Source organism: Mustela lutreola, chromosome 11 (assembly GCF_030435805.1).
Source record: "Mustela lutreola isolate mMusLut2 chromosome 11, mMusLut2.pri, whole genome shotgun sequence".
In the NCBI taxonomy this organism is placed as follows: domain Eukaryota; kingdom Metazoa; phylum Chordata; class Mammalia; order Carnivora; family Mustelidae; genus Mustela; species Mustela lutreola.
In genome coordinates, this window is record NC_081300.1 from 2,405,363 (window position 1) to 2,430,625 (window position 25,263).

At 52.2% G+C, this 25,263-nt stretch overlaps 1 protein-coding gene across 3 annotated transcripts in view; it reads right to left on the minus strand.

Moving 5' to 3' along the window:
• The window catches only part of ZNF236 (zinc finger protein 236), a 102,788-nt gene that overhangs the window by 64,623 nt on the left and 12,902 nt on the right, over positions 1–25,263 (minus strand). For all 3 annotated transcript variants that reach the window (XM_059140627.1, XM_059140629.1, XM_059140628.1), the window contains exons 2-9: positions 24,685–24,827; positions 23,286–23,450; positions 14,471–14,649; positions 11,781–11,905; positions 11,330–11,502; positions 9,334–9,477; positions 7,744–7,947; positions 6,624–6,852 (exon numbers count right to left, since the gene is read on the minus strand). In XM_059140627.1, the coding sequence (XP_058996610.1) occupies positions 6,624–6,852; positions 7,744–7,947; positions 9,334–9,477; positions 11,330–11,502; positions 11,781–11,905; positions 14,471–14,649; positions 23,286–23,450; positions 24,685–24,827 (1,362 nt within the window). The remainder of the gene's footprint in view (positions 1–6,623; positions 6,853–7,743; positions 7,948–9,333; positions 9,478–11,329; positions 11,503–11,780; positions 11,906–14,470; positions 14,650–23,285; positions 23,451–24,684; positions 24,828–25,263) is intronic.

Sequence of the window (25,263 nt, forward strand, 5' to 3'; positions counted from 1 at the left end):
GGGGCGCGTGTCGCCAGCAGCGGAGGCCAGGCTCCTGGACGGGCCGGTGGGGCCCACAGAGCTTCCCACAGCAGAATGAGAACAACGCGCCGGTTCCGAAGGTTACCCGGCCTGCTCGTGGACACTCATGTCGGTTCTCACTGTCCCTTCCGAAGGGACACTCAGAAGGGGGGCTCCCGCCTTCCTGCGTCCTGTAATCACTTGGCCAGAGGAAGACGCTCTCTGGCCCCAAACACCTCTAAGCACTCGCTCCACGACCGACGTGGAAGACTTCCAGGAGTTCATGCTTCCATCCACGCACAGATCACGGGCAAAGTAAGACACGGGTCTCCTTGTTTATACCACGGGTCACGCCTCTGCTTCCAGCGATTCTGGAAACACGGCTCTGGGAAGAAGCGGCCCGTCTGCGGCTTCGGGGAGGAGTCACTCCGCCTTCCCGCGGCGGTGGGATGCGCCCCGTCGCAGCAAGCAAGGTGCACGTTACCAAGGAACGGTCCGATATCCAGACCGCACCACGCAGAGGACACGTTCTCTCACCCTCTGGAAGCTGGTACAGCCCCCGCGAGGCGAAGACGGACCAGCGGGGCCCACTGATTTTGTTCCGCGTGGCTCCCAGCACCTGCAGAGCGCGCCTCTGAGCGGACAGACGCTCTCGTGAGGGCTCCACCCGTGGCTGCCACCAGCCTGGAAGGGAGCTCAGCGCGCTGGGTCTGCAACAAGAACACCTGCCCTCCCAGGTCGCTGCAGAAGTTACTGAGAAGTTTTGGAAGCCCTCCAGAAGCCTGACGCTGAAGTTCTTAAAAATGACTCAAAGGTGTCCCTACAGGGGCGCCTGGGTGGCTCAGTGGGTTAAAGCCTCTGCCTTCGGCTCAGGTCATGATCCCAGGGTCCTGGGATCAAGCCCCACATCGGGCTCTTTGCTCAGCAGAGAGCCTGCTTTCTCCTCTCTCTCTGCCTGCCTCTCTGCCTACTTGTGATCTCTGTCTGTCAAATAAATAAATAAAATCTTTAAAAAAAAAAAAAAAAGGTGTCCCTCCAGAGAGCTAAGCCGTCCCAGCTGTTCTCCCCGTGCCCGCCAGGGAGCTCAGTTAATGGCGGAAGAACAAGCAATTTTTCTGTGCCATTCACACCCAGCTTTCAACACTGCTTTGAGCTTCCTGCAGGATACGCATGATGACTTTTCTGTAAAACAGGTGTGTTTCTCCCTAAATACAGCAAGTGACAGCAAGAGAAGTCGCTTACACACCAACTCAAACCGTTACACAGAACAATGCTGTGCAAGTGTGAGGGGAGTGCAGTAACCACAAGTAATGTTTTCTCGATAGTACTTCACGTTTTAACACCTGTGTACATTCTATAAAAGAGGACGGTTTTATAATTTAACTGATTTAAAAGTAAGTACTGAAATTATTCATTTTCAATGAAAAGGTGTATTTTATTTTATTTTTTTTTAAAGATTTTATTTATTTATTTGATAGAGAGAGATCACAAGTAGGCAGAGAGGCAGGCAGAGAGAGAGAGAGAGGGAAGCAGGCACCCTGCCGAGCAGAGAGCCCGATGCGGGACTCGATCCCAGGACCCTGAGACCATGACCTGAGCTGAAGGCAGTGGCTTAACCCACTGAGCCACCCAGGCGCCCAAAGGCGTATTTTATTAAGTAAAATTGAAAAAAAGAATATTGGCCAAGGAAATTTAAAAATGCGTCTTAAAGAAAAAATAAAGGGAAAAAGACAGGGAGAGGGAAGGGGAAGAGAGAAAAGCCAGAGCAACATGGAGGCCGGGACGGAAGACACGGCGTGCTCACCACTAATCCATCAATCACCGTGATGAGGTTAAAAGACAAAAACATACGATCATAGCAAAAGAGAAAGAAGAGGCATTTGATAATACTCAACATGAGGAAGAAAACAAAAGCCTAAATAAACCAGCGAGGGAAGGCGCCTCCCAAATCCAAGAGCTTCTGTGAAAAGTCAAGAGTAACGTGTTTCCACCGTGAAACATTAGAACCAGGACTTTAGAGTCAGGACGGCAGCAGACCAGTCTCCACAGCACAGGCAGAGGTCCACACCAATGTGCCAAGAAGAGGAAAAATGTCACTATTCATACACAATCTAGTATCTACGTGAAAAGCCAACGTCATCTCCAAACGGCTACAATTAACAACAGAAATTCATGGGTTGCTGGTTCATGACCAGTCTACGAAGCCAACCGTCTTCCTATACACCTACAGCAAACAAAACCTGCAACATACAAGGAGTTTACAGAGACAAAAAGATAAGATAGAAGAGTCAGTCTGAGAAGACTTGCAAGAGCTTTCTGTAACAAGAGACGCCGGCAGGAAGAGAAATGTGGTCATGGACACAGAAACTATTTTACAGAAACCAAATTCATCCAACCAAGACCAAGATAATCTGAAAGAGAATGAAAACTAAGGCCCACCCTGCTGATTTCAAGAGGTATTTTAAATAACGGAGACAGTACATGGGTATCCACACAGACCGGCGAGCGGGCACAATTACAAACCCAGAGCTTAGCCACACACAGAGACAGAAACCAGATCTCCACAAACCTGGGATCACGTATCAGAGACACGTTCCCACAACATGCTGCCAGATGACTAGTTACCACCCAGGGATAAATAAGATTCCAATCCCACCTCTTATGCATAAAAATGAAGTCCAAATAAACTAGTAAACTGAATGTAAAGCCAAAGTTCTAATACTTCTGTTAGAACATACGGGAGAATTCAGGGGAGCCTGGGGGTCTCAGTCGGGTAAGCGTCTGACTCTTGATCTCAGCTCAGGTCTTGATCTCAGGGTCGTGAGTTCAAGTCCGTCACTTACTTAAAAAAAAAAAAAAAAAACCAAATAGGGGGAATTCAATGTGGGTAAAGGAAAAACGTCTTACATGAAACACAGAACACACAAACTATAAAGAGAAAGACAGAAGGAAGAGAACAGACGGCAACCAGGGCACAGCACCCTCATGGAATTATGTGCTGAATCATCAAGAAAAGACTAAGTTACGAAGATTGTGCTCCAGTCTAAGAAGATAAAATCCTCCTGACCTTTAGAAAGATTTTCACACAAACACTTATGCCATCAGGACAGCTGCACTGAAGTAAAAATCTCTACTTGTCTATTCATCAAATGACATCTAAACGAGAGTGAAAGAGAAGCTACTTCTGGAAAAGGGATTTGAAACCCACAAATTAACAAAGAAGATCCAGACCGTATACAGAAGCTCAACACATCAGTCAAGAAAAGACAGGATCTCTGTGGAGACAGTACATGAGCCTCCAGGACCCTCCCAAAGGCTCAGCCAGGAGACAGGAGCCCCCAGTTGTGCTCTCAGGCCCTGCACGGTGGAGTTCTGTGTGTGTGTGACTACAACCAAACACAGCCTTATCATTCCATGTGCAGAAGATGTTCGTGATATATCAACCGTATTTAATGCTAGGAGTGCGTAAAACAATTGTTAATACAGAAAAACACACAAAATGAAACTGTCAGAACGGCCCTTGGAGCGGAACGCTCTCCGCCGCGCGTCTCTCACTAAACACCCTGTGCTTCCTCCATTGCCAGGAGGACTGGACTCGCCCCTCCCAGCTGAGCAGAGCTCTCACTCTCTCACTGTGGCCCTCGGATCTCTCCTACCTCAAAACTCAGGGCACACCTTCAACACTCTCTGCCGTCTCTGCTGCGCCTCGCGCGCGTGCAGACCACTGGCACCTCAGAGCTGGCTGTCTTCCTAGCACTTCATACCCGCGCTGCGTTATGTTTACTACGAATGGGGACTCAGCTTCAAGCCACATCACCATTAAAAAATATTAAAGGTCTTAAGTAAAAATAATATGTATATTTAATTATAAATGACAAGTAATTCAAAACAAAACCTAAAGAAAATCTCATAAGCTCTGAATATTGTACTATCAAAGAATTATACACAAATGAGATAAATCGTGGAATTTTCAAACCTAACCCAACTACGCTCACACGAATGAGTCTTTTTAAAGTTTTCTATACTGTATTATACAAAAGCATAATACAAAATAACAAGTAATTTAGCTGAACTATGAATACAGAAACTCTTTATTCGTAAGGCACATCCTCCAAAGAGAAAGAAAGCAGGACCGAAAAGAAAGCATCAGTCTCTTGAATTATCCAAAGTAGACCTAAAAATCCCAGAGTGTTCATGCAGGTTAGTTTTAGAAAAAGTACAATGTTGGCTAAGGTTCTTACCAAGAATGACTTTATACTTAATTCTTTGGCAGTGATTAAGGTCATGACTGACCAGAGCCCCAGAAATGTCCAGGTCACCCGCAGCAGAGTCAGAAAGCAGGAGCAGGGCAGGTACAGAGACCTGGAGCCCACACTCGAGGCGCAGTGAGCACCGCTTCCAAGGCCACTGACCGGAAGGCCCACGCGCCGCAGTGGGCCACAAGGATGCCGGCCTCTCACGGCAGGACCGGAGCTACGTTCGGGCTACATTTTCCCCATCACAGTCTGGTCTAAGAAGGTAAAATCTCTGTGGTCTGAATAAAGATTTCCACAGAGAACAGCTATACCACTGTCATCCTTAAAGGAGGAAGTCACCAGCTTTCCAAAACACCTTTCTTTGTGATTTCAAAGAGCCAGTATTTCACCACAACAAATTTCGAACTTTGTTTAGTTTTAAAGATGATCTATATGTTCTAAATTATATGGAAAATATAAAAGCATTTGTTAAATTTTGAATGCATGCGGAAAATACCTCTTGAAATAAGAAGCCGAAGTCTACTAAACCCCCCCTTTCACTGAACGACGTCAGCCGAGTAGGGCGGCGCCAGGGCAAGGGCCGCACGAGCGGGGACACGCAATCAAGGGAGTCAGAAGCCAGAAGCCACTCCGAAGAGGCTGTGCTCACGGTCTCCTCGGGGTCCCCGACAGCCCTCAGCCCCCCTTGCACCGCGAGTTCCAGAAACAGTCCCTACGTAAATGTGTCCAGCTCCCTGAGAAGTTTTCATCAGAAGAAACCTCTTTCTGTAGAAACGCGGCCCCAGGACCCGTCTCGTGAGGGATCCCGGAGAGAACATGCTGCTCTGACCTCGTCCTGAGGCCGCACCGGCTCGGGCAGCCGCAGAGCGGCACAAACGAGCGCAGCAGCGTGGGCGCTTCACGGACTCAGGCGGCTCCGGGGCGAACGGCCTGACCTCTGCACACTCTGCAGGCAGAGCGCGCCCCAGGCAAACCCCGCGTGCGTGGACGGTAACCCCACTCCGAACCCCACACCTAACGCTCAGGACGGAGCGCGCCGTCCTCCATCCGGGGGCCCCTGCTGCTCGGGATCCCGCGAAGTCAGGTCCCGCCTCCCGCCTGGCGAAGCCTGAGCCGCCGACAGCGGGGTCGGAGCGCCTTGGAGGGTTCGAGCCCAGTGACTAGGGCCGCAGCCACGCGCCCCCCAGGCTGGAAGTGCCCACGCACTTACTGGGCGCACGTGAAGCAGGTGTTCCAAACCATCGCGAGGGAAGCTCTCGGCCCGAAGCTTCAGGTGAACAGACACACTTGGGAAGGTGCCCTTCCCCTCCTCCCTCTCTGGACACCAGGAACAACCAGAGGATGAACCGCCTCAATCCCAACCCCCCGTGCTTCCCCGGGACGAGGGGCAGATGGAGGGGACACAGGGGGCAGAACTGCCGCGGTCTGTGGTGGAGACAAGGGCCTCACAGCCAAGTCAGTGCTGCAAGGAGACGCGCTCAGGAGTGTCGCAGCGATGACTGCGTTGGTCGTTCCGTGCCTCGCAGCAAGACAGCACTTGCTCCCCAAGACCGGGGGGAAGCGGAACAGTCAGAGTCGCTGGGAAGACACTTCCAGAGGACACTGTTGCCCAGAAGACAGAAACCGATCGCATTCCCCATGTGAGAGAGCCACAAGCCACACGCGTCAGCCCACGGGGGAGCCAGCGACGAAGAGACTGTATCCAGGCAGACAGCGGCCAGGCGGGGGACTGCGGGGCAGAAACACTGCAAATCTGCGAGCGCCAAGAGCAGAAAGGGCAGGCCCGAGTGTCCTCTAAGTGCTGCCCTCAGAGGCCACCAGAGCTCTCCGAGACAGCGGGAGGAAGGGGAGGAAGAAGACACTCCCGGCACAGCAAGCCTGTGGGAAGGATGGCCCTGGAGGCGCATGCCTGTCCGGACAGCGCGGGAGCCTGGCCACACGGTGACATCAGCTCGCACCCCGAAGTCCAGGGCAGGCTTGGCCGTGCACCCAGGCCAGGTTACCGAGAGCTCACAGACACCACGGAGCCACAGGGGAGCGTTGAGGGGAAACGGCCGAGGGTCTGGCCCAGGAGCCATGCTTACAAGTCAGGAGACGGCAGTGTGGTGGCGAAGCGGGGGACAAAAGTGGCCAGAACGCAGCTGCGGGAAGGAGCGGCCAAGACGACCCAGGAGTAAGCCTGGGGAACCGTCAGGAAGAGACGCGGCTCACAGGGGAAAGGCAGCCCAAAGTCTGCAACTGCTGAGGTTTTCAATATCAAACAAATATGTCGATACTATCAGAACAGTCAACGACGTATCACCTTCGAAAGAAGAAATAAGCAACCCACCCCCCCAACGTCTAACCCTTAAAGCACATTCACATTACCAGGTAGGAACGGTGATTTCTTTTTTATGATTTTTTTTTCTTTTTTATCCAACTTCTCTGGGCTTTCTTGCTCTTTTTCCTGCTCTGCATCTGTGGGGTGGGTCTGCTCACTCGAAGGGTGAGAAGCGTCCAGACTTGGCGCCTGCGTGGACGGCGTCCTGGCGTGGCTGCTGTCGTGCGCGTGCGCGGCAGCTGGAATTGAAGACAGCCCACTGTTTTCTAAGGCTTGCTGAGACAGAACAGAACTAACAGGTTAGCAGGTAGGAGGCCCGGTGCGGCCAGCCAAAATCAATCACAAAGACGCAACAAGGCTCTGCCCGGGGTTCTAACTCCGCCCTACCAGCTGCACAACTCTGCCCCCCCCGACCGCCAATGCCAAGCTACACTTGCGACTCTCTGAAGCTGAAATGTCCCTTCTGGAAACTGACAGCTCACTTCCACCCAAAATACAGTATGGTAACTAAAAGGGATTGGAATTAGTTAATTTGACATTTAGAAATCTGACCTTAGACCTCTTTGGTTATCTCTAAACTGATCTGGAATCACTGCGTTAAATTCCAGTGGCTTCAACCACCCTTAAGACCTCGGCTGTCATGCATCCGGAGACTCCTTACACCAACTTGTTACCCCAAAGGCACAGGGAGGCGACAGTTAGTTTTTACAACTGGTCACTAAACAGGGAGGAGACGGCAGGCGGCTCTGTCTGCAAATGAAAGAGCTGAGGCTAAAGCTGGACGAGCAGAGCAAACTCAGAAAAGCCTGCTCTGCCCCGTCTCCTTCTCCTGCTCTCCCACGTGGACGAGACCGTTCGCACGCTGCTAAGAGAGGCGGACCGGCTCGCTCCGATACTGACAGGAGATACAAGAAGTTCTGAAAAGCCTGTTCTTTTCAACTAAATCACTTGGAGAGAAAATTTAAGTTTTAAACTGTTTTTTAAATGTATCGATTAACTGTTCAGAATCCTGCACAGTCCATGAGCGTATTTTGTTCGAAAAGAACGTTTTCAATTGGGACGTGTATTTAAGAACGATTCTCTTCCTTGGACAAGCCCTGCCTATTCGTTTTCCAGGAACGATACCCAGGCTCGGGCATGGACCGAGAGCGGGAAGGTGCGCCTCACCTGCAGGATGTCCTGGTTGATGCCCACGGTGATGCTGAGCTGCTGGCCGGGCTGCGGGGGCTGGCTGGATTCCGTCGGCCCCGGCTCTGAGAGCTCCAGCAGCTGCTGGATGACGTCGGTCATGGCCTGGGAGTTCTGCTGGCTCGACGCAGACGTCACGTGGACTTCCGTCTGCTGGAGAGGTAACGTCTGAAACAGCGTGGCCTGAAACACAGCGACATGGTCATTGAAAATGTAAGAAGTACATTAATTTGTACTTCAATTTAAAAGAACAAAAACAGAAAGAAAGGAATAGGCTCGTCTTCCTTATGACCATTAAAATCTAACAATATCCCAAACACAGATTTTAAATAAAATGCCTCACTGATTTTTACACAAAGCACAATATGGGATCTTAAAGGAACGTATTGAATGAACTGTCCCCTACATGTCTCCGAGGTTTCCTGAGTGACAGGAGAGACAATCAGCTCAACGTGGGGGTGCGAGCTCACAGACCTCACCTTCCCACCTGTCCAGTAAAACACAGAAACAAAAGGATCACAAAATAAGAGAGAAACCACTGTGGCCAACATAATTCAGGAAACTTGGAAAACAGAGGCCCTGGTAGCATCAATGCTCAGGAAAGCCACAGCCAAGAGCTTCAAGGAGAGAAGCGCTCGGACCGCCCAGACACCCTGGGTCTGCAGCGCCACTCGGAGAGACGGTGCGAGTCAGAGCCAGCACTGTGCGGCGCACGCGGGTGGACACAGTACCCACCCCCCGAGGCGGATCTATGGCACGGGGCCTCCTGCTCCGGAGTAAGGTGAGGAGCAGCGTGGAGCTGCTGCTGTCGTGAGGAAGGAGAGCACAAGCCGTAAACGCGAACATGGTGCTGGAGACTAAACACGAGCTTCCGAGCTTCCGCGCTGGTGGGAGGCAGGTGCCGACGACAGCAGCCACCCGCCAGCCAGCTCACGGGCACGGGCTAACGTGGCGTCCGCTCTCCGCGCCGGGACGCGGGCCTCCCCGCCAGCTGCGAGGGGCCGAGAGCGAACAGACAAGACCGCGCCCGAGACTCCCACCAGAGCCTGAACGCAAGCGTGGCGGTGTGTGTCGCACAATTTTACACAGTGTAGTTTCCCAAAAGGGCACAGCCTCAGGAAAACATTCCTACTGTCCCCTCAGACATGGAAAATATTATTTTTTTAAGAAATGTTATTTTGAAAGGATAACTGGTTCTTAAGTCATCCCACAGGAATAACGGTGATCCCACGGGAATCATCAACAGCACCGCAGGCAGCACAGTCTCCTAAATTAATCGCTGCATTTTGGGTGATTGTCACTGGCTCAATGACAGTCCGTGCATCAGGACCAGCTGATACGACTCGGAAGTTTAAGAAGATCCATTCTCCTTCGCTCGTTAAAAACAAAGATCCATTCTCCGTCGCTCGTTAGAAACAAGAAAGGCCCTCACTCCCTCCTTCATCCTGAAGAAACTGTTCACAGCACTTCTGTGCTGCTGCATAGTCTAAGGAATAATCCTCCTGAGAGGTCACGACCAAGATGACCGACCCGGCGGCAGGGGCCCCGCCCGGCGCTGGCCAGACGCACCGTTAGCACGTGAGCCGTCTCTGCGGGGCCCGCGGGGTTCTGCGTCCCGCCCACGTGCATCTTGCTGATGTGGGTGTTCAAGCTCCCGAGGCTTTTAAACACACAACTGCACTCGGTACAGTTATACGTGGGGCCATTCTTGACCTTAAAGGACAAAAGAGAAAAAAACATGTTTTACAATTAACCTTTAGATAAAAATACTTAAATTAGAGCCAATCCTCAGTTAGTTACGGTCCATGATAAGCAGCAGAAACAATGTAACCATGTAACATTACTTCTTTCAAACCAGACGCCTCCAAAATCAGGACCCAAGTCCTCACCCGCCTTGCCAGTGTGAAGTCAATGGAAATTTCAGTCTTTTCTATAAATTAGAACAGGTTTGGAAGAAGACACAGGTTCCAGTTGTTGTAATTTGGTGACGATAAGATGCCTGACTCAGGTTCCCATTTTCTCAGCGGTGCACCCCGCGCAACCCGGTGTGAGCAGCCGTCTAAGTCTCTGCGCTACGAGCCGCGCCGTGCCACGCGCCGTGGGACCGCTCCTCGCAGTCCCAGTGCTCCGCACCGGCAACTATGTTGTCCAACTACGGTGAAGCCAACGCGGGACCCTAGAGAGGACGGAAATGAAGCGGCGCCTCCGGGCACCCAGAAAACGTCTGAACGACTCTGCCATGATTCCAGCCAGCACTAGTTGTTCTTATAACGATGCAGGCCGGCTCGACAACGGACTGGACTTCTCCAAACTTGGATGTTCTATTCCTTTTCCAGCACCTTGTCAAGAACCCAATTTAAGGCTTCAGGTTCATCACAGGACTGGACAACATTTACAAACCAGTTCTTAGAGGTCATTGCTGGAACACAGCCACCTGCCCACCACAGGTCCCAGGGGCTCTAAGGCCGGGAGCCAGGTGAGTGCCCACACTCTTGGAGGGGTGTCCTGGCCTCAGGAGCACGGGTGGGCATCTCACAGGGCAGCTTGGGGGGCCCAGGGAGGTCTCTCTGGGTGCCGCCCAAGTAAACGGCCATCCCGAAGCCATCATCTGCGCACAGAGGCAGCTCCCCCAGAGTAACGGGCAGAGGCCACATCTACTCTCCTGAGCTCAAAAGGAAGCCAGGGTCCACATTCTCACTGCCTACCCAAGGGTCTGGCTCTTAGAATAGAAAACAAAAAGTAACCCGCTGCGTACGGAAGCTGAATACGTTTACAAACTGTGTGAAGGGTGCAGGGTTTCTTTTATTTCAGTGATACTGAGGGCATGAAGGGAAAAATAAAAAGATACATATTTATTTTTAGGAATATGAGTCTTCATTCTGCAAAACAGTTACATAAAACAAAATGATCTGTGATCAAAGTGTTTGTGTCGCTTCCACATTAATGTATACCCTACCATTAGACTATAAATAAAACACCAAATCAGGAAGAACAAAAGTTAACCTGCCTAAGAGAAATACTTGCAGACGTTCTACAAATCAGCACGCTCTGCAGACAACAAGGAACGGCAAACGTCGGTGTCACCGCGGGAGCCGGCACTGAGGGAAGCACGCAGAGCAGCACTCTGGCTGATAAGAGACGTACATGAGGCCATACTATTACTGTGAGCAATAGTAACAGGAAGAGCAAAAATACTTTTTTTCCCTCAATTTATTTCTGGTCTTAGTTTCTCAGACCTGATAGTGCCTGTGTTCCAAGTCTGCTAAAGGGATGAGGTGTTACCGGACCGGTGGCTGATACCTGCCAAGGGCAGCGTGATCATTCCTGAACCTTTACTTGTCAAAGCCATAACAGCATCCGTAAGACCACGAGAAGATAACATTATAGGTCTCCCCCGGGGAAGCTGAAAAGGTGTCTAGAGAGAGATACGTGTCTGCTTCTTGTTTGACACAAAGTCTGCTCTGCACAAACCGTAAATCTGCATTTCAGAACCTCGGGCTCCCGCATGCACCGCGGAGCCGTCTACCGCACCCGGGAGCACCACAGACCCGAGAGCGATGTTTACCTCGGAGTGGACTCTCTGCACGTGGGACTGGAGGTTCCCTTTTTGAGAAAAGGCAGCAGGACAGAAGGCACAGGCGTGGGGTTTTTCCCCTGTATGCTTGATCATGTGCGTCTGCAGGGCCCCCTTCTGGTTAAAAGCCTTCCCACATTCACTACATTTAAACGGCCTTTCGCCTGGAGAGGGAGAAACACCATCAAAATAAAATTCCACATGAGTGAACACCTGACGGATTAACAGGGAAATACACAGCTCCCAAACCCAAGACCCAAACCCACCCGTGCGGACAGAGCTCGCCCATGCTGCGGACTCCCGCGTGCGACTAACCCCGGCAAGGTCACCAAGCACGGGACAGGAGCAGCAGCGTGACCTCACAGGTCCAGCCGGCTCGGAGGCACACGTTCTCTCCTCTAAGCCACATCGTGAATGGCCCCAAAGTGAACGTGTTTCATACCTGTGTGTATCCTGATATGCCGAGTTAACTGACTGGGCTTTTGAAACGTCTTTCCACAGTGTGGGCATGAATATGTGAATCCACTCCTGTCGATGTTCCGATTGTAAGACCTTGTACTCGATACCCTGGTACGACACGGGAGGGAAACATTCATGAAGTCGTCTCCTCTGTGTCACAAGCTCAAAATTAAAACGTAGTCAGCACGTGTGGCTGACTGGCGGTGAGAACTCAGGCTACGAGACATCCGCCCCACAGGAGTGTGCGTCTCCGCAGACACAGAAACTCAGACGTGCAGTCCTTCTCTGTGTTTGGTACCATAAAATTCATGTTTCCCCAACTAAGGGGAGAGAAGCTTGGTTTTCTCGCAGGGGAGAGGTGAGACCATCCCTTGCGGACACAGCTCTACCTGCGGCCCTCAGATGTAAAGACGTGTGTGCGTGCGTCCCCACCTGCCGTGTCTCACGTCCTCCTCCGGCCCTCCTGCTCTCAACACCACCCACAGGCCGAGGATCTCAAAGTCCTCCCGCCAGCAACCCTGACACCAGCCCTACGCACTCCCCCGCCTCCACCTGACGGCTCTGCACTCGGCTCCCTGGGGCTGCGAGCTCGTGGGAAGCAAACAGGGCTCTGTTCCTCCCTGCCCTGCTGTTCTCCCAGAGCAGAAAACAGCAGCTCCCAGTTGGGCAAGCTTAAACCTCAGGAGTCGCTCAGATTCTCTCTCTCTCTCACCCCTGGCTTCAAGTCCATCTTCAAAAGCTACTGATTCCACTCAAAACACCGCCAGAGATGCTCAGGCCTCTCCCGCTCTCCAATCGTCAGACCACCACTGCCTGCTGTGACGATTCACCTGCCCCACCGCCACCCCCCAGCAGCCACAGCACAGGGGAAGCTGGGACAGGCTTCCCACTACCCTTGGGATCAGACCTCATTCCCAGGATGGCCTCCTGAAGCCCTCAGCCTCGGGGTCCTGCCTTCTTCACACCCGGTGCCAGCAAGCTCCCCTCTGCAGCGGGATCCCCGGCGCCAGCCTCTGCTTTCAAATGCAGAGAAAACCCACCGCAGAGGGGCTGTGCCAATGGCCCGGCCACTGCTGCAGTCCCCTTCCTCCCGAGGGCCCTCCTCCCTTCGGACACCCCGGCTCACCAGCCTGCCCGCCCTCCTGGCGCTGCCCCGGGGCAATCCAGTTCTGCGTCCCTCTCCGCACGAGCACTCCCTGAAACCTTTCCACTGACTTTTCTCTCTGAGAAACCAGCACAACGGGAGGACGAGGCTGTGGGTCCGGCCCATCCCTCCAGCTCAGAAGGGCCAGAAGCCAGCGGGGCCGGCTGCATGCTGACCACCTGGACGCCATTCATCATCTCTCCAAAACCCTCAGACACACACCCAACCTGCTGTGCTCAAACTCCACCCAGGCAGGAACCCCGTGTGCGGGAGCACTCGCAGCGCGGTCTGGGCCCCGCTAGCCAAGGACGGGCAAAGTGGGGCAGGGGGAGGCATGCTGGCCCCATGGGGGCGTGCTCCACGCCGCTAAGAAGTGCCTAACAGGGTAAAGGAATCCTACAGATTCTTCCCGGGTCTGTGCACGTCAGTAGCTGGCGTGGAAGCCGCTGCCGTGCTTGCGGCTGCTGTTGAGGAGCGCACAACGCGCAGGCTCCACGAGCGACAGCAGCCACGGCCGCCCGCTCACGGGCGCACCCGGGCCAGAAAGCACTTTGCCTTTTGTTTCGTTAAGAAAATGAAGTTTTGAAAAAAATATATAATCAGGAATAAACCAAATATGAAACTCAGGAAGACACGTTAAGTTCTACCAGAAATAAGTGCACGTATGTATTTAAATACGGTCACGCTTGTTCAAATCATGAGCTCGAAAACAAGGAAATTAGGGTCTAAATCCTGAAGCTTGAAACCTCCGAGCTGTAAAACCGTGGGCAAGTGACTCGATCCTGTACCTAGCGCTTCTCACCCACAAAGTCTCCCGGTCTGACAGCGCTGCCTGCAGGGACCACGATTTCCTCACACACGTTCACGGACACACTAAGCGCAGCGTCGGGAACGCAGAGCTTCTGAACAGGGAGTGGAGATACACCAGTTTGTTAAACAGGCTGCCCCGGCCCCTGTGGACCTGCTTCTTGTCCTCATGACTTACCTGGGGAAACGTTCAGCCAGCATGTTGTCCTACAGCCTTCAACACTGTGCTACTGCTAGAGAATTCTGCTCCGGCAGCCTGATGCTTTAGAAGCCTGAGCTTTCTCCATGCCCCAGGCCTGTGTGTCTGAACAGCTGCCCTGACACCACGCCCGGCTGGCCCCCACTGTGCTGCTACTGCATTCTTTTTTTTTTTTTTTAAATGTGTGGCATATGGCAACTCTATCCTATCTTTTTTTTTTCTTTTATAAAGATTATTTGTTTATTTATTTGACAGAGAGAGAGATCACAAGTAGGCAGAGAGGCAGGAAGAGAGAGAGGAAAGCAGGCTCCCCGCTGAGCAGAGAGCCCGATGTGGGACTCGATCTCAAAGCCCTGGGACCATGACCTGAGCCGAAGGCAGAGGCTCAACCCACTGAGCCACCCAGGCACCCCTGAGCTGCTATTTCTGGAGCAGATGGCGTACTAAAGTCACCCAGGCAAGCGCACCCGCCGTTAACACAGGGCACAGACTTCTCCTCCCAAGCCCCAGCAGAGGCTCGCACCTGATCTTGTAGTGCGTCTTCGCGTGCTCCTTCAGCTGGGAGGGCGTCTCGAAGTCCTTCCCGCAGGCCTTGCAGGCGTGCGGCCGGCCGCCGGCCAGCTCCTGCCGGTGCTCCTCCATGTGCGTGGCCAGCTGGCTCTGCAGGGCGAACTCATCCCCGCACTCGGAGCAGATGAGATTCTGCAAAAGACAAGCCCGGCCCTGAGCGGAGGGAACACCCCGAAACGGCGGCGTCCTCAAAGAACGGGAGCGCAAGCGGCCGGCACCCGGATCACGCTCTCCTCTGGAACACGCGCTGTTCTCACTCTCCAAAAACGTGCCACCGTGTCCAAATACACTTCTGGGAAAAGCGTCCTGACCAGAAGAGAGCGCAGCCCAGGGAAGCAGGCGGCGGCCAGAGCGGGGCCGCCGTGGGGCACGCACCAGCGTGGTGCGCACCTGTGCCGACGGAACGTGCGGGAAGCAGAGGGATGTCCCACAGAGGGGTCGGAACAGAGCTCCGAGGAGGACCAGAGTCTGCAGACCACCGAGACATAAAACCCCAGCCCATAAACCTCCGAATGGAAACACTATCACGGCCGCCGCTGGTTTTACGGGCGCCTCCCAGGGAGGCCCAGGCCCCCGCCCGGACACGGTCTGTCCCGCACTCGTCACCGGTGTGGCCTGAATGCGCCATGGAAAGAGCACAGAACACACACGGGACCGCAAGGACTTACTGCATAAAGCAAAGATCGTAAAACAGCTCAATTTTAATATGTGAATAGTATTTTACATACAGTTTCAAAATAAATATATTAAAATTCATTTCATCTTTTTTTAAAAAACTTTTTTAATATGGCTACTATAGATTTTCAACGACTCCTCTGTCCGTTAGGTAACAGCTGTCCATGTGTCCTGGAGTTGGGCGGCTGCAGGACGAGATGCGGCCTCCGGGTGCTCACCATGGGGAAGTCACGGCACCCGCCCCCACAGGGCACCAGAAAGTCACAGAGCAGCGCACGGAAGACACTCAACAGAGAGCAGGGCCGGACGGGGGCCCAGCGGGAGGAGCCGCTGCGGAGGACGACACTGCCGTCCGGGCTTTTAAACCATCCGCAAAGACTGTCCAAACACGGAGGGAAAATGAGTGTAACCTGTCAGTGAGCAGACACTGTCATTTCCAAATAACAACAAAACAGTTGAAATAAATTCTATGTTAATATATTTTATTTGGAAAATATATCCAAAATATTATTCACATATTGAAGTTATTGAGCTTTAATTCCATCAGACTTTCTTCCAAGCCCTGCACATTACAGCCCTGTAAATGTTAGTAAACCCCATTAAAATGAGTAATTCATCAATAGCGAGAGGCATCCTTGGCAAAAAAAAGACGAGCTAAAGGGAATATTCAGAGCAACCCAATGATTTCAACGCAAATAAACTTTATTAGTATTATTATAGAATAATTTAAGGAAATAATGAGCTACTAAATTGTCAGCATCTTGTTGATAACAAAGAAAATTCTTTTTAGGAAACTTTCAAAAAGAAAAAAATACCTAACAAAATTTGCTGCCTCTTTTTTTAAAAAAAAAAAAAAAAGAAGAAGAAGGACTCCTAAATCTGTATGACAAAGTACTCGTCTTTGCTCAGGACTGCCCCGGGTGTCCCTTCTTATAATTGTAAAATAAAACCTGTCCTGTCCTCCCCTTACTATTTTATTGCTCTGGCCCTGGTGCATTCTTTTTACTTACCTTTTTACCCAATGACCAGATCAGAGTATTGCAGGAGCTATCCACACTTGTCCCTTCTCAGAGCACAGCTCACTCACTTGGCAAAAGCAAGGGCAAGGCCCCCGGGGACACAAGGAAACAGCTCGTGGTGGAGAGTGTCGTCTCTGTCTCTGCTTCACGCCCAGAGAGCCCCAGGAGCCAGGACGTGCCTGCCCTCCGCTCCAGCAGCCGGCCACACTTGAGGGAGCCGAGCGAGGAGCCCCACACCTTGCTTCCTCACCAACAGCTAAGGGACATGCCCCTGTCCTGCGTTCTCCATACTCGGAGTGGACGTCTCTCCTCGAGGCTAGTAGTGACTGCTTTCTCTCCTAGAACAGACCCGTGGGACGATTTCCATCACGGACAAGTGACAAGCAGAACTCGTCAAGGGAATACACGGCATTCTGGTCAGCCCCCATCCTGCTGAAGGTCTCATTTCTACAGGTCAGAGTTTAAAATACAATAGATACTAACGGCTGTGGCTGCCCCCCTGTAACACCTGTCCTTCCGGCTCCCCGCCAGGGGCCACCGCGTGACCTTCCCGGTGGCCCCATCTCTGAGACCCTCAGGTACACCGTCCACACGCAGCAGTGAATGTCCCCTGCAGGCCCTGGGCTTCCACAGGAGCCTCTGGGTTCCCCATTCCACGGCCAAGCCCTCAACTGAGTTTAGTTGAGTACATTTTTTTCACCATAATTTCCATTTGGTTCTTCTCGCTTCGGTTTCATTCTTTTGTTTGTTTCAAAACAATTCACAAAGCAATTTTATGATGACTGCTTTAAAATCTCTGCCACCTAATTCCAACATCGGGGTCCCTTCACTGTGGGAATCTGCCATCTTTTCTCGATGCCCTTGGAACTACCATGGTTCTCGGTCTGCCGAGTATCTTCAGCCAGACCCTGAGCGCTTGGAGAGCTACGCTGGGAGCCTCCGGACCAGACGGCTGTCCCTCCGCCCAGATGCGGCCGGGGACCTCGTCGCGGGGGAGGCTCACTGCAGGTCCCAGGGCCCCGGCGCGGAAAGCACGGGGCGGACCCGTCCGTCCTGCGCCATCCGGTTAACTCTCCCTGCCGTCAGGTGCCGTGAGGCTCAGCTCCCCACCGGGGCTGGCAGGGTCCCAGCGCTGCCTGCTTCCGGGCACAGCATGAGAGGTCGGCTTCCCGCCTCGCTCTGCGGAGGCCATCCGGCGGTGCCGCCTCCTTCTGCCCAGAGATGGATGCAAGACAAGCTCCTCACTTACCCCCGGGCACGGGGTCAGAGGGCCACCCGTGTCTGAGGACGGGCGCAGGAGGGGATGGAGGGTCCCTGGCAGCCCTGCTGAGCAGCTTTCCAGCCGGTATGTGGCTGGAGGAGGGCGGGCATCATCAAAAAGATTTTCTGTTGCAAACCGCTCTTTGGCCAGTTTTGACTAAGGGGAAGCAGCTTTCCCTGAAGGATTTTTACGTCTGCGCCTGTCGGCAGAAGGCCACAGGCTTCTCCAGCAACGGGTGTGCAGGAGGGAAAGAAAAACCCAATCAACGGATGGCCGTACCGCTGCTGGGCCGGCCTTCCTCCCGCCCCCCCAGGCCTCCATCAGCGAGTTGTGCTCTCACTGGTGGTGGAGTGGGGGGGTGCGGGCGGCCTCCGTGTGGGCTGGACTCTCCCAGGTCAGTTCTGCATGTGACCGGAGGTCAGGACCTCTTCCTGTATTACTAATACCATATCCAGACCAAGTCGCTGAGGAATAAATACATGCCAAACAGAGAAATGTAGCCCAAACTGTACTGTTCTAACATACGTGGGCAAGACTGATGACCGTGTTCCGGTACCTACTTCTTTCTCAGCCGGGAACACATTTCCTCGCAGAGCACACAGCTCTCCAACTCAAAACACGAGCCCCAGCACCCCGTGTGGGGACCGTGCGTTCCCACACATGGACCAGGCCTCGCAGGAGAAGCCGCCCCCTTCCTCCTCCTTTTCATTGAGCCACGGGACGAAGGGCTGATTCAGAGACAGGAGGCCAGGTAGGGTCCCGGCAGCCTCGGAGGGCACAGCGGCCCAGCAAAGAGCTACACAAGGCCACACAGGAGACAGAGGCAGACTCTGAACCTGGGCCCTAACATGACCTCTCAGAAAAGAGGGCTCTAGTCCTCACACCAGGCCAGTGTATTTCCACATCTGAAACAGCAAAGCCTTTTTGCTTCTGCCCCTGGACAACCCCGTCAGGAACTCCTGCCCAGCGTGGGGTGATGATATCAGGGGACCGAGTATCTCTCCCCAGCCTCCAGAAACTTCTGGCAGCAGATGCCGCGGCCAAGACAGGGCAGCCACAGTCATCCCACCACCTGCTGCGGACCCCGGCCCCCCGGAGCCCTCTGGTCGCCACTTGCTCTCCCACGATCACTCAGGGTCCGAGAATCAGAGTCTTTCAGACTCAAAGAGAAGAAAGAGAAGACAGGCTGGCAGTAGTGATAGAAACGTGAGTCTACCTCTCCAGAAATACTGCTCCTCAAAGATCTTTCTAGGGAAAAGAAGAGTCCGGATGGAACGCTGATGTCCTCACACCCGTGACAGTGAAAGGCAAAGACAGCAGGGGTCAGCGATGACGCTGAGGGTCAGGTGAGGGTCAGGTGACGACATCGCGGGATGACGTCATCGCACAGCTTCCAACCGCAGACACTGGACACCCGCAGAGGATCGTCATCAGAGAGGACGGTGAGCTCCAGCTGGAGGAACAACACGGGAAAGAAGACGGACGAAGCATGTGGACGAGAAAACACAATGGAGGGAAGATTCTAAAACGAACGTCCAAGAAACTAAGAACTGCCAGAGATGATGAATCCCTGCTCTTCCCCTGCCCCGCCACGTGGACAGTCACGGCGGATTTAGAAGGCAGCTCCAAAGCAGCAGCGCAGTGAGTCGCGGGGTGCCGCGAGGGGACGGCCACCACAGCCCCCGGCAGGCCCTGCGAGAGCAGCCCCACACCCGCAGCCCGGGTTCACCTCGTTGTATTCCCAGCACAGACCCCACATCCCCACCGTCCTGACGCCTTCCCCACGCCATCGCACGGGCTGCACACGCGCGAGCTGCGGCCGCGTCCCCCGCTCCGGTCAGGTTCTGCTCCCACCCCCCCCGCAGGTGGGCGCTCGAGTCTTCACCCAGCATCTCCACCGCCCAGTGACCACCGAGGCCGCAGCAGGACAGACGTACGGCGGAGCCGGGGCGCCGGCCCCCACAGGGGAGATGTGAGCCTGAGAACCTCTGCGAAGGTGGGTCTGGGGGTCACCGTGGGGAAGGCGGGGTGCAGCGACCCTCCGCGTGGACTGGGGTATCCCGGGCGTAAAGGCTGTGCGGGCCCGAGCCGCGTGGGGCCGCTTCTCAGGGGGCTGCTAAGTGAGGCAGACAAGGACCTGCTGGGCTGCGGGGCTCGGAGCTCTGAACACGAACAAAAACCACCCTCAGGCTGGGCGGGAGCAGGAAAGCTCCAGACCCCCAGCGGCCCCGCCACCGCCCAGCGGGAGCCCCTCGGGTCTCTGAGCACCACCCGCCGCAGCGAGGGCCGTTCTGGGGTGTGCGAGGGCTCTGTCATCAGGAGTGTGTGACGGTCACGGAGCCCGGGAGGGACAGGCAGGAACGGCAGGGCTGGTGTCTGGCGAAGTCTGTAACTCAATCCAGGTAAGGGATTCACTGTTCCCAAGTATTCACTGCACCGGCTTTTCAAGAGCGGAATTTCTCAAAACAAGAGGGGGGTTCGCCATCACCACATACGGCGATGACTTACAATGATCCGCAGCTGTTTTATTTCAGAACACCCCCCACGCGCTAGTGAAAACAAAAGTTCTTATCACTACTTGTAGACAGGGCCGCACAGCCGAAAGCCCAGAGAGAATCTGGCAGGACGGTAGGCGACAAATCGAACAGGAAAACACTCCTCCCCTGTGGACAGATGACCAACCCCCAACAGAAAGGCCCCTGCGATGGCATTAGTAAAAATCCTAGAACCGTTCAGAACTTAAATACCATACTGAATCCACATGAACAAAACAGTACCAAGATTTTTTTTGTTTTGGGGGGGGTTTTTGGTGGCAGCAAAGCAAGGTTTATTGACTGCCAGTAAAGTGATACAAGCTCCCGAGGAGGGAGGGACCTGAGAGCATCGCCACGGGAGCTTCTAAGTCTGGGGTTCGATCTGATTAACCTCCCTGCGCCCGTCATCCAGTCAGGTGTTCGCCGTCTACCTATCACGTGGGAAAGGGGGCACGGCTACGAAGTGTTTGGACCATGAAGACTCAGTACCGTAAACATATGCATCTTCCCCTGTAACAATCTAAGAATTTAATTCAAAGTGAATATACCAACTGATTTTTTTAAAAGAGGCAAAATTCTAATGTTCATATTAATAATAAACCAGAAAAGGAAAACAGGAAGCACACGAACATTTGCTTATCATGACAGAGAGACAGAGCAAAGATACCGCGGAAACACGAGGTGGTGATGGTGCCCGGGAGCCCTGGCAGGACCAGACGGAGGGCACAGGAGGCCGCGGCTCTTCTGATGCTCCTTGTTCCTGCCACTCTGACTTGTAAGAGTGAGCTCCTCTCCAGACACTGAAAATGACCCCCCCCACCGCCCTCAACGCCTGCTCTGCCTGGGACTGTCTTTGTGGTCACACCAACCGGACCCACGTCAAGGGCAGTTAGTGCACCTGGGAAGGGACGGGCCGCAAACATGACGCAGACTGAACCCACGAGCCCCGACGTCCTTCAGATCCCACACGGCGTTCAGTGGGTGGACTGACGGGCTGAGCCAGGCCACTGCGAAACTGTGTCAGAGGCAACGACAGGACGGAGCAAAGGCGTGAACGAGTGTGCCGGTGCTGGAGCCCGGTTCCCCGTGGAGGAGGACAGGGGAGGCCTGTGGGAGTCCTGGAAGGGGAGACTGGAGGTGAAGGATCGGTGTGAACCCCGCTTGTACAATGCACGTGTGTGCTGTGCCCCACGTGCGCCTGCGCTGTGAGATGTGGTGGGGTTTTAGGAAATCATTTCAGATTTGGGAAGTACGTCTAAGCAAGTGCAAGAACCAGATTCTGAAAATGGACAGTCTGTTCGCTGTAGCCTGTTTGTATAGACACAAGGCTGAAAACCACCTACGAGTCTACCGGGGCAACCTGCTGGTCACGGTATGTGTGTCCACCGGAATGCCACGTGCCGATGAAAAGACCGAGACACGCCCCCCCCCCCCCGGCCCCGTGCACGGAAGTGTCCCAAGAGCGGAGGCACAGTCCGCGCAAGACAAAAGGCACAGAATGGATGGCCCGTGTTAACGGGGCTGCAGAGCAGATCTGCGTGCACCCGGGATGCCTGGGGAAGGACACAGAAGCGACTTCCAGAAGAACAGGAAATCACGCTTGGCACCCTCGGCTATTCACGGCTCCCAATACGGGCACGCAGAACTCAGGCCAGAGGACTTTAATACACCATTTAACGTAGGCGCTCTCTGCTTTTCAAAAAAACCAAGAAAGCAATGAGTGAGACGCGGCCTAGCTGACCTCGGCAGGGGAAGGTGCGGAGCAGCAGAGGCTTTCTAGAACGTCATGTGGCATTCTACAAAGAAGGTGAAAAAGTAGTATTAATCTAGTAGATCCACCTACAGGAATCTATCCTAATGAAATAATTAAAGATACATAAGAAGATGCACTATGGGGAGCATTTAAAAAGTATAAATAAACGTTGAATAACAGAAGAAATGATTGCATATCATTGCGCTGTATCTGGATGCAAGAGACTAAGAAAGTAGCTTAAAATACTGACATGGGGAAACCTTCATCCTACAGCCAGTGAAAATGGGGGAGACACGTCTCAAATAGATTAGGGAAAAGGGGCAGGTTAAAAAGCAGCAGCATAAACATTTTTGAATTAAAAAACTATTCTTCAGGGACGCCTGGGGGGCTCAGTCGTTCAGCATCGGGCTTCAGCTCAGGTCGTGATCCTGGGGTCCTGGGATGCAGCCCCACATCGGGCTCCCTGCTTAGAGGGAGGCCTGCTTCCCCCTCTCCCACTCCCCCTGCTTGTGTTCCCTCTCTCTCTCTGTGTTTATGTCAAATAAATGAATAAAATCTTAAAAAAAAAAAAAAAGAAAGAAAGAAAGAAAGCTATTCTTAAATAGTTATGGAAAGCATATATAGCAAAAAAGAAAAAAAAGTCTGAAAGACTGCACATGCATTCTCTCCAGATTCTATGATTCTTGGTTCTTCTAATAATATTGCTCTTGCTAATCTTTAGTTTCTAATTTCGTTCCAAAATAAACACACATTTATACAGTAACTTTTACGAAGATAAAAACAGTTTATATTAAAAAGAAGAGATGAGCGTGTACAGAAAGTATGAACTTAATTTTTATATATGCAATGTAAATACCGTGTTTGTTTCTCTGCCTCAGGAGGAAAGTACCCCAAACAGTTTCCTACAACCCACCCTGGGACAGCGGAAATAAAGGGAACTTACTTTCTTTTTACCATTTGCATTTTCCTAATTTCACACAATAGTAATCAGGGACATGGGGGCTTAATATTTAGAAAGCAACAGCCATCTGTACTCCAAGTCGGGCCCGCCCACCCCAGCACCAGGAAGCCCCCGCTCACACAGCAGCCACGCAGCCCTGTCATCTCACAGCGACAGCTGTGGGCCTTTCAGAAGGGCTCACTGTGCTGTGTAAACGGCTCTGGGTCATCGTGAATATCTCCTCTTTTCCCAAATTCCCACATGTCAGTGGATCCAGAAGCCAAGCAAGGAGATGCTTCCGACTCCAGAGCCAAAACGTTTTCTCTGGACCACTGCGGAATCCTACGTGGGCCTGTCTGGGTCCTCCAGATACAGGACACACTGAGGTGTCTGCCCTAAGGTACTGACCGGCCAGAAAACAAACGGATCTGTCAGTGGCGTAGAGAGTCAGGCAAGGCACACTGAATGATAACGAACTCCTTGAAATCCGTAGGAAAGGCTTGTTAAACTAGTTGATACCTACAGTCCCCCTAAGGATTAGATGCATTTAAAAATCCATGAACAAAGTATAGGCCAAAATAATTACCTCTTCCTTTTCATGGAGCATAATATGCGCTTTGAGACTAGCCACTCTGGAGAATTTCTTGTTACACACAGGACAGGTAGGCTCTTCCCCATTGTGGGTGCATTTGTGAAGTGTCAGGTTGAATTCAACATTAAATGTTTGGGGGCACTGGTCACATCGATGTGGCTATTTGGAGAGAAAAGTCAAGAAGCCACTGAAATACAATCTTTCCACAATAAATGCCATTCAAATATCAACAAGTACCATAATCTACAGGCGATCTAAGAACTTCTGGTCTGTCCCGCACCTAAGTCAGTAAATCCAAAATGGACACAGCAAAGCTCCTTACAGAGTTTCTCTAAGGATTATAAGGCGACAACTCACCCATGCAGAACAGAACACACCTTGAATAAAACGCGCTGCATGGCAGTGTACCCGGTAGTCTCCACGAACTGGAGTGTGAGGGACTCTGCTCCCGCGGGTGGATTTTTCCCTCTTTTCTGACCAACTCCACTGCTCTAACGAGTCACTTCAAGTAGAATCAGTAGTCATAAAAACCTTCACTAGATTTTAAGACAGTTGCTTATCGCAGTCTAAAATTTTCCCCAAATGAAAGGCATTCTGCCACTTCCTTGCAGAAAGATAATCACTGGTATTTCTCTCTGAATATCAAGGCACAAGAGAGTCCGTATTTTCAGATTTTCAACTTAGGAGCGTAATACAGCTGATACCGGTACTAGCAACAGTATGTGTTATCATATATTCTAGTTCACAGTCGCGCTGAAAACAAAGCCAGTTAGTCATGTTCTGTTCCCTCGAGAAGAGGTCCCTGGCATTGTCCTGACCTATGTGCTCCAAACCTAGGGGAAATCAACGGTCATTTTTTAATGGTCATTTTAACTGCCATTTTATATCTGGCAGGGACACCATTCCATTAAGACACTAATACTCTTAACCGAGTCTGCAAGGGCCCCTGCAGAAAAGGATTCCAGTCTCTTAAGTGTTACTCCCTGCGGAGATGCAATGGAAAACCCCAGGAAAACCACTGCAAAGGCAAGCCTACTTGGAGATAACACTCCCTACTGGAGAAAAGCACATCAAGATACTCCAGTTCTGCACAGTCACTCAGGAACCGACCCCACTCCAAGTCCTGCTTTGAGATGGCTTCTCTGTCCACGGACTCAGAACTCTGACACACAGATTCGCTAGACCAACTCTCATGTCACCTCACCAACCAGTAAAGGCTTAGGAATACGACTACAACTAAGCACGGAACGTCAAGGTAGGTGTTCGTGAAGATAAAATGCCCCACAATTTAGGGATCTAAGTTACAAGAAAAATTTGTGTTTGGCTTGCCAATTGCTACAATACCTCCAGTTTCAACGCTCACATTTCTGACAACCCTCTTGAGAATACATACCTTGTCATTTCGCTCGTGATCCCTCATGTGGCGTTGAAACTGGGACTCTTTTGGAAAAGATAGCAGACAGATTTCACACTTATGGAAGTTTGGAACTTGATAGGCATAATTAGTGTTCTCCGCGTTCAATGTTAAAACTCCATCTATAAAATTGCATAAGTATAGACAATAAATACCAGTTGTTATTCTCATCACATAAATAAAACTAAATTACGTGGTTATTGTTTAGAAACTACGTCAGAAATTAACGGGACAATTTTGAAGAAATTAATGGTGTCTTCAGTTTTTCGAAAGGACGTGATTTTAGGGCAGACACAAGGAATGCTGGGAAGACTGAGGCACAGGACAGCAGGGCTGTAAGCCTCTGCTGGTAGAGTCGTTAGAACCTGAAACTAAACTGCCGAGTTGACATCCACCCAAAGACACGCAAAAGCCATGACATCTCTTATCCTTGCCTTCCTGCTTCATACGGCTTCAAAGTCACTGGAAATCCTAGAGGCATTTCGTCTCTAAGTCCATCGGTAGCCCACACGGATCATCTCAAGTCGCTCAGCAAACAAAACTTGAGTAGAAGCATAA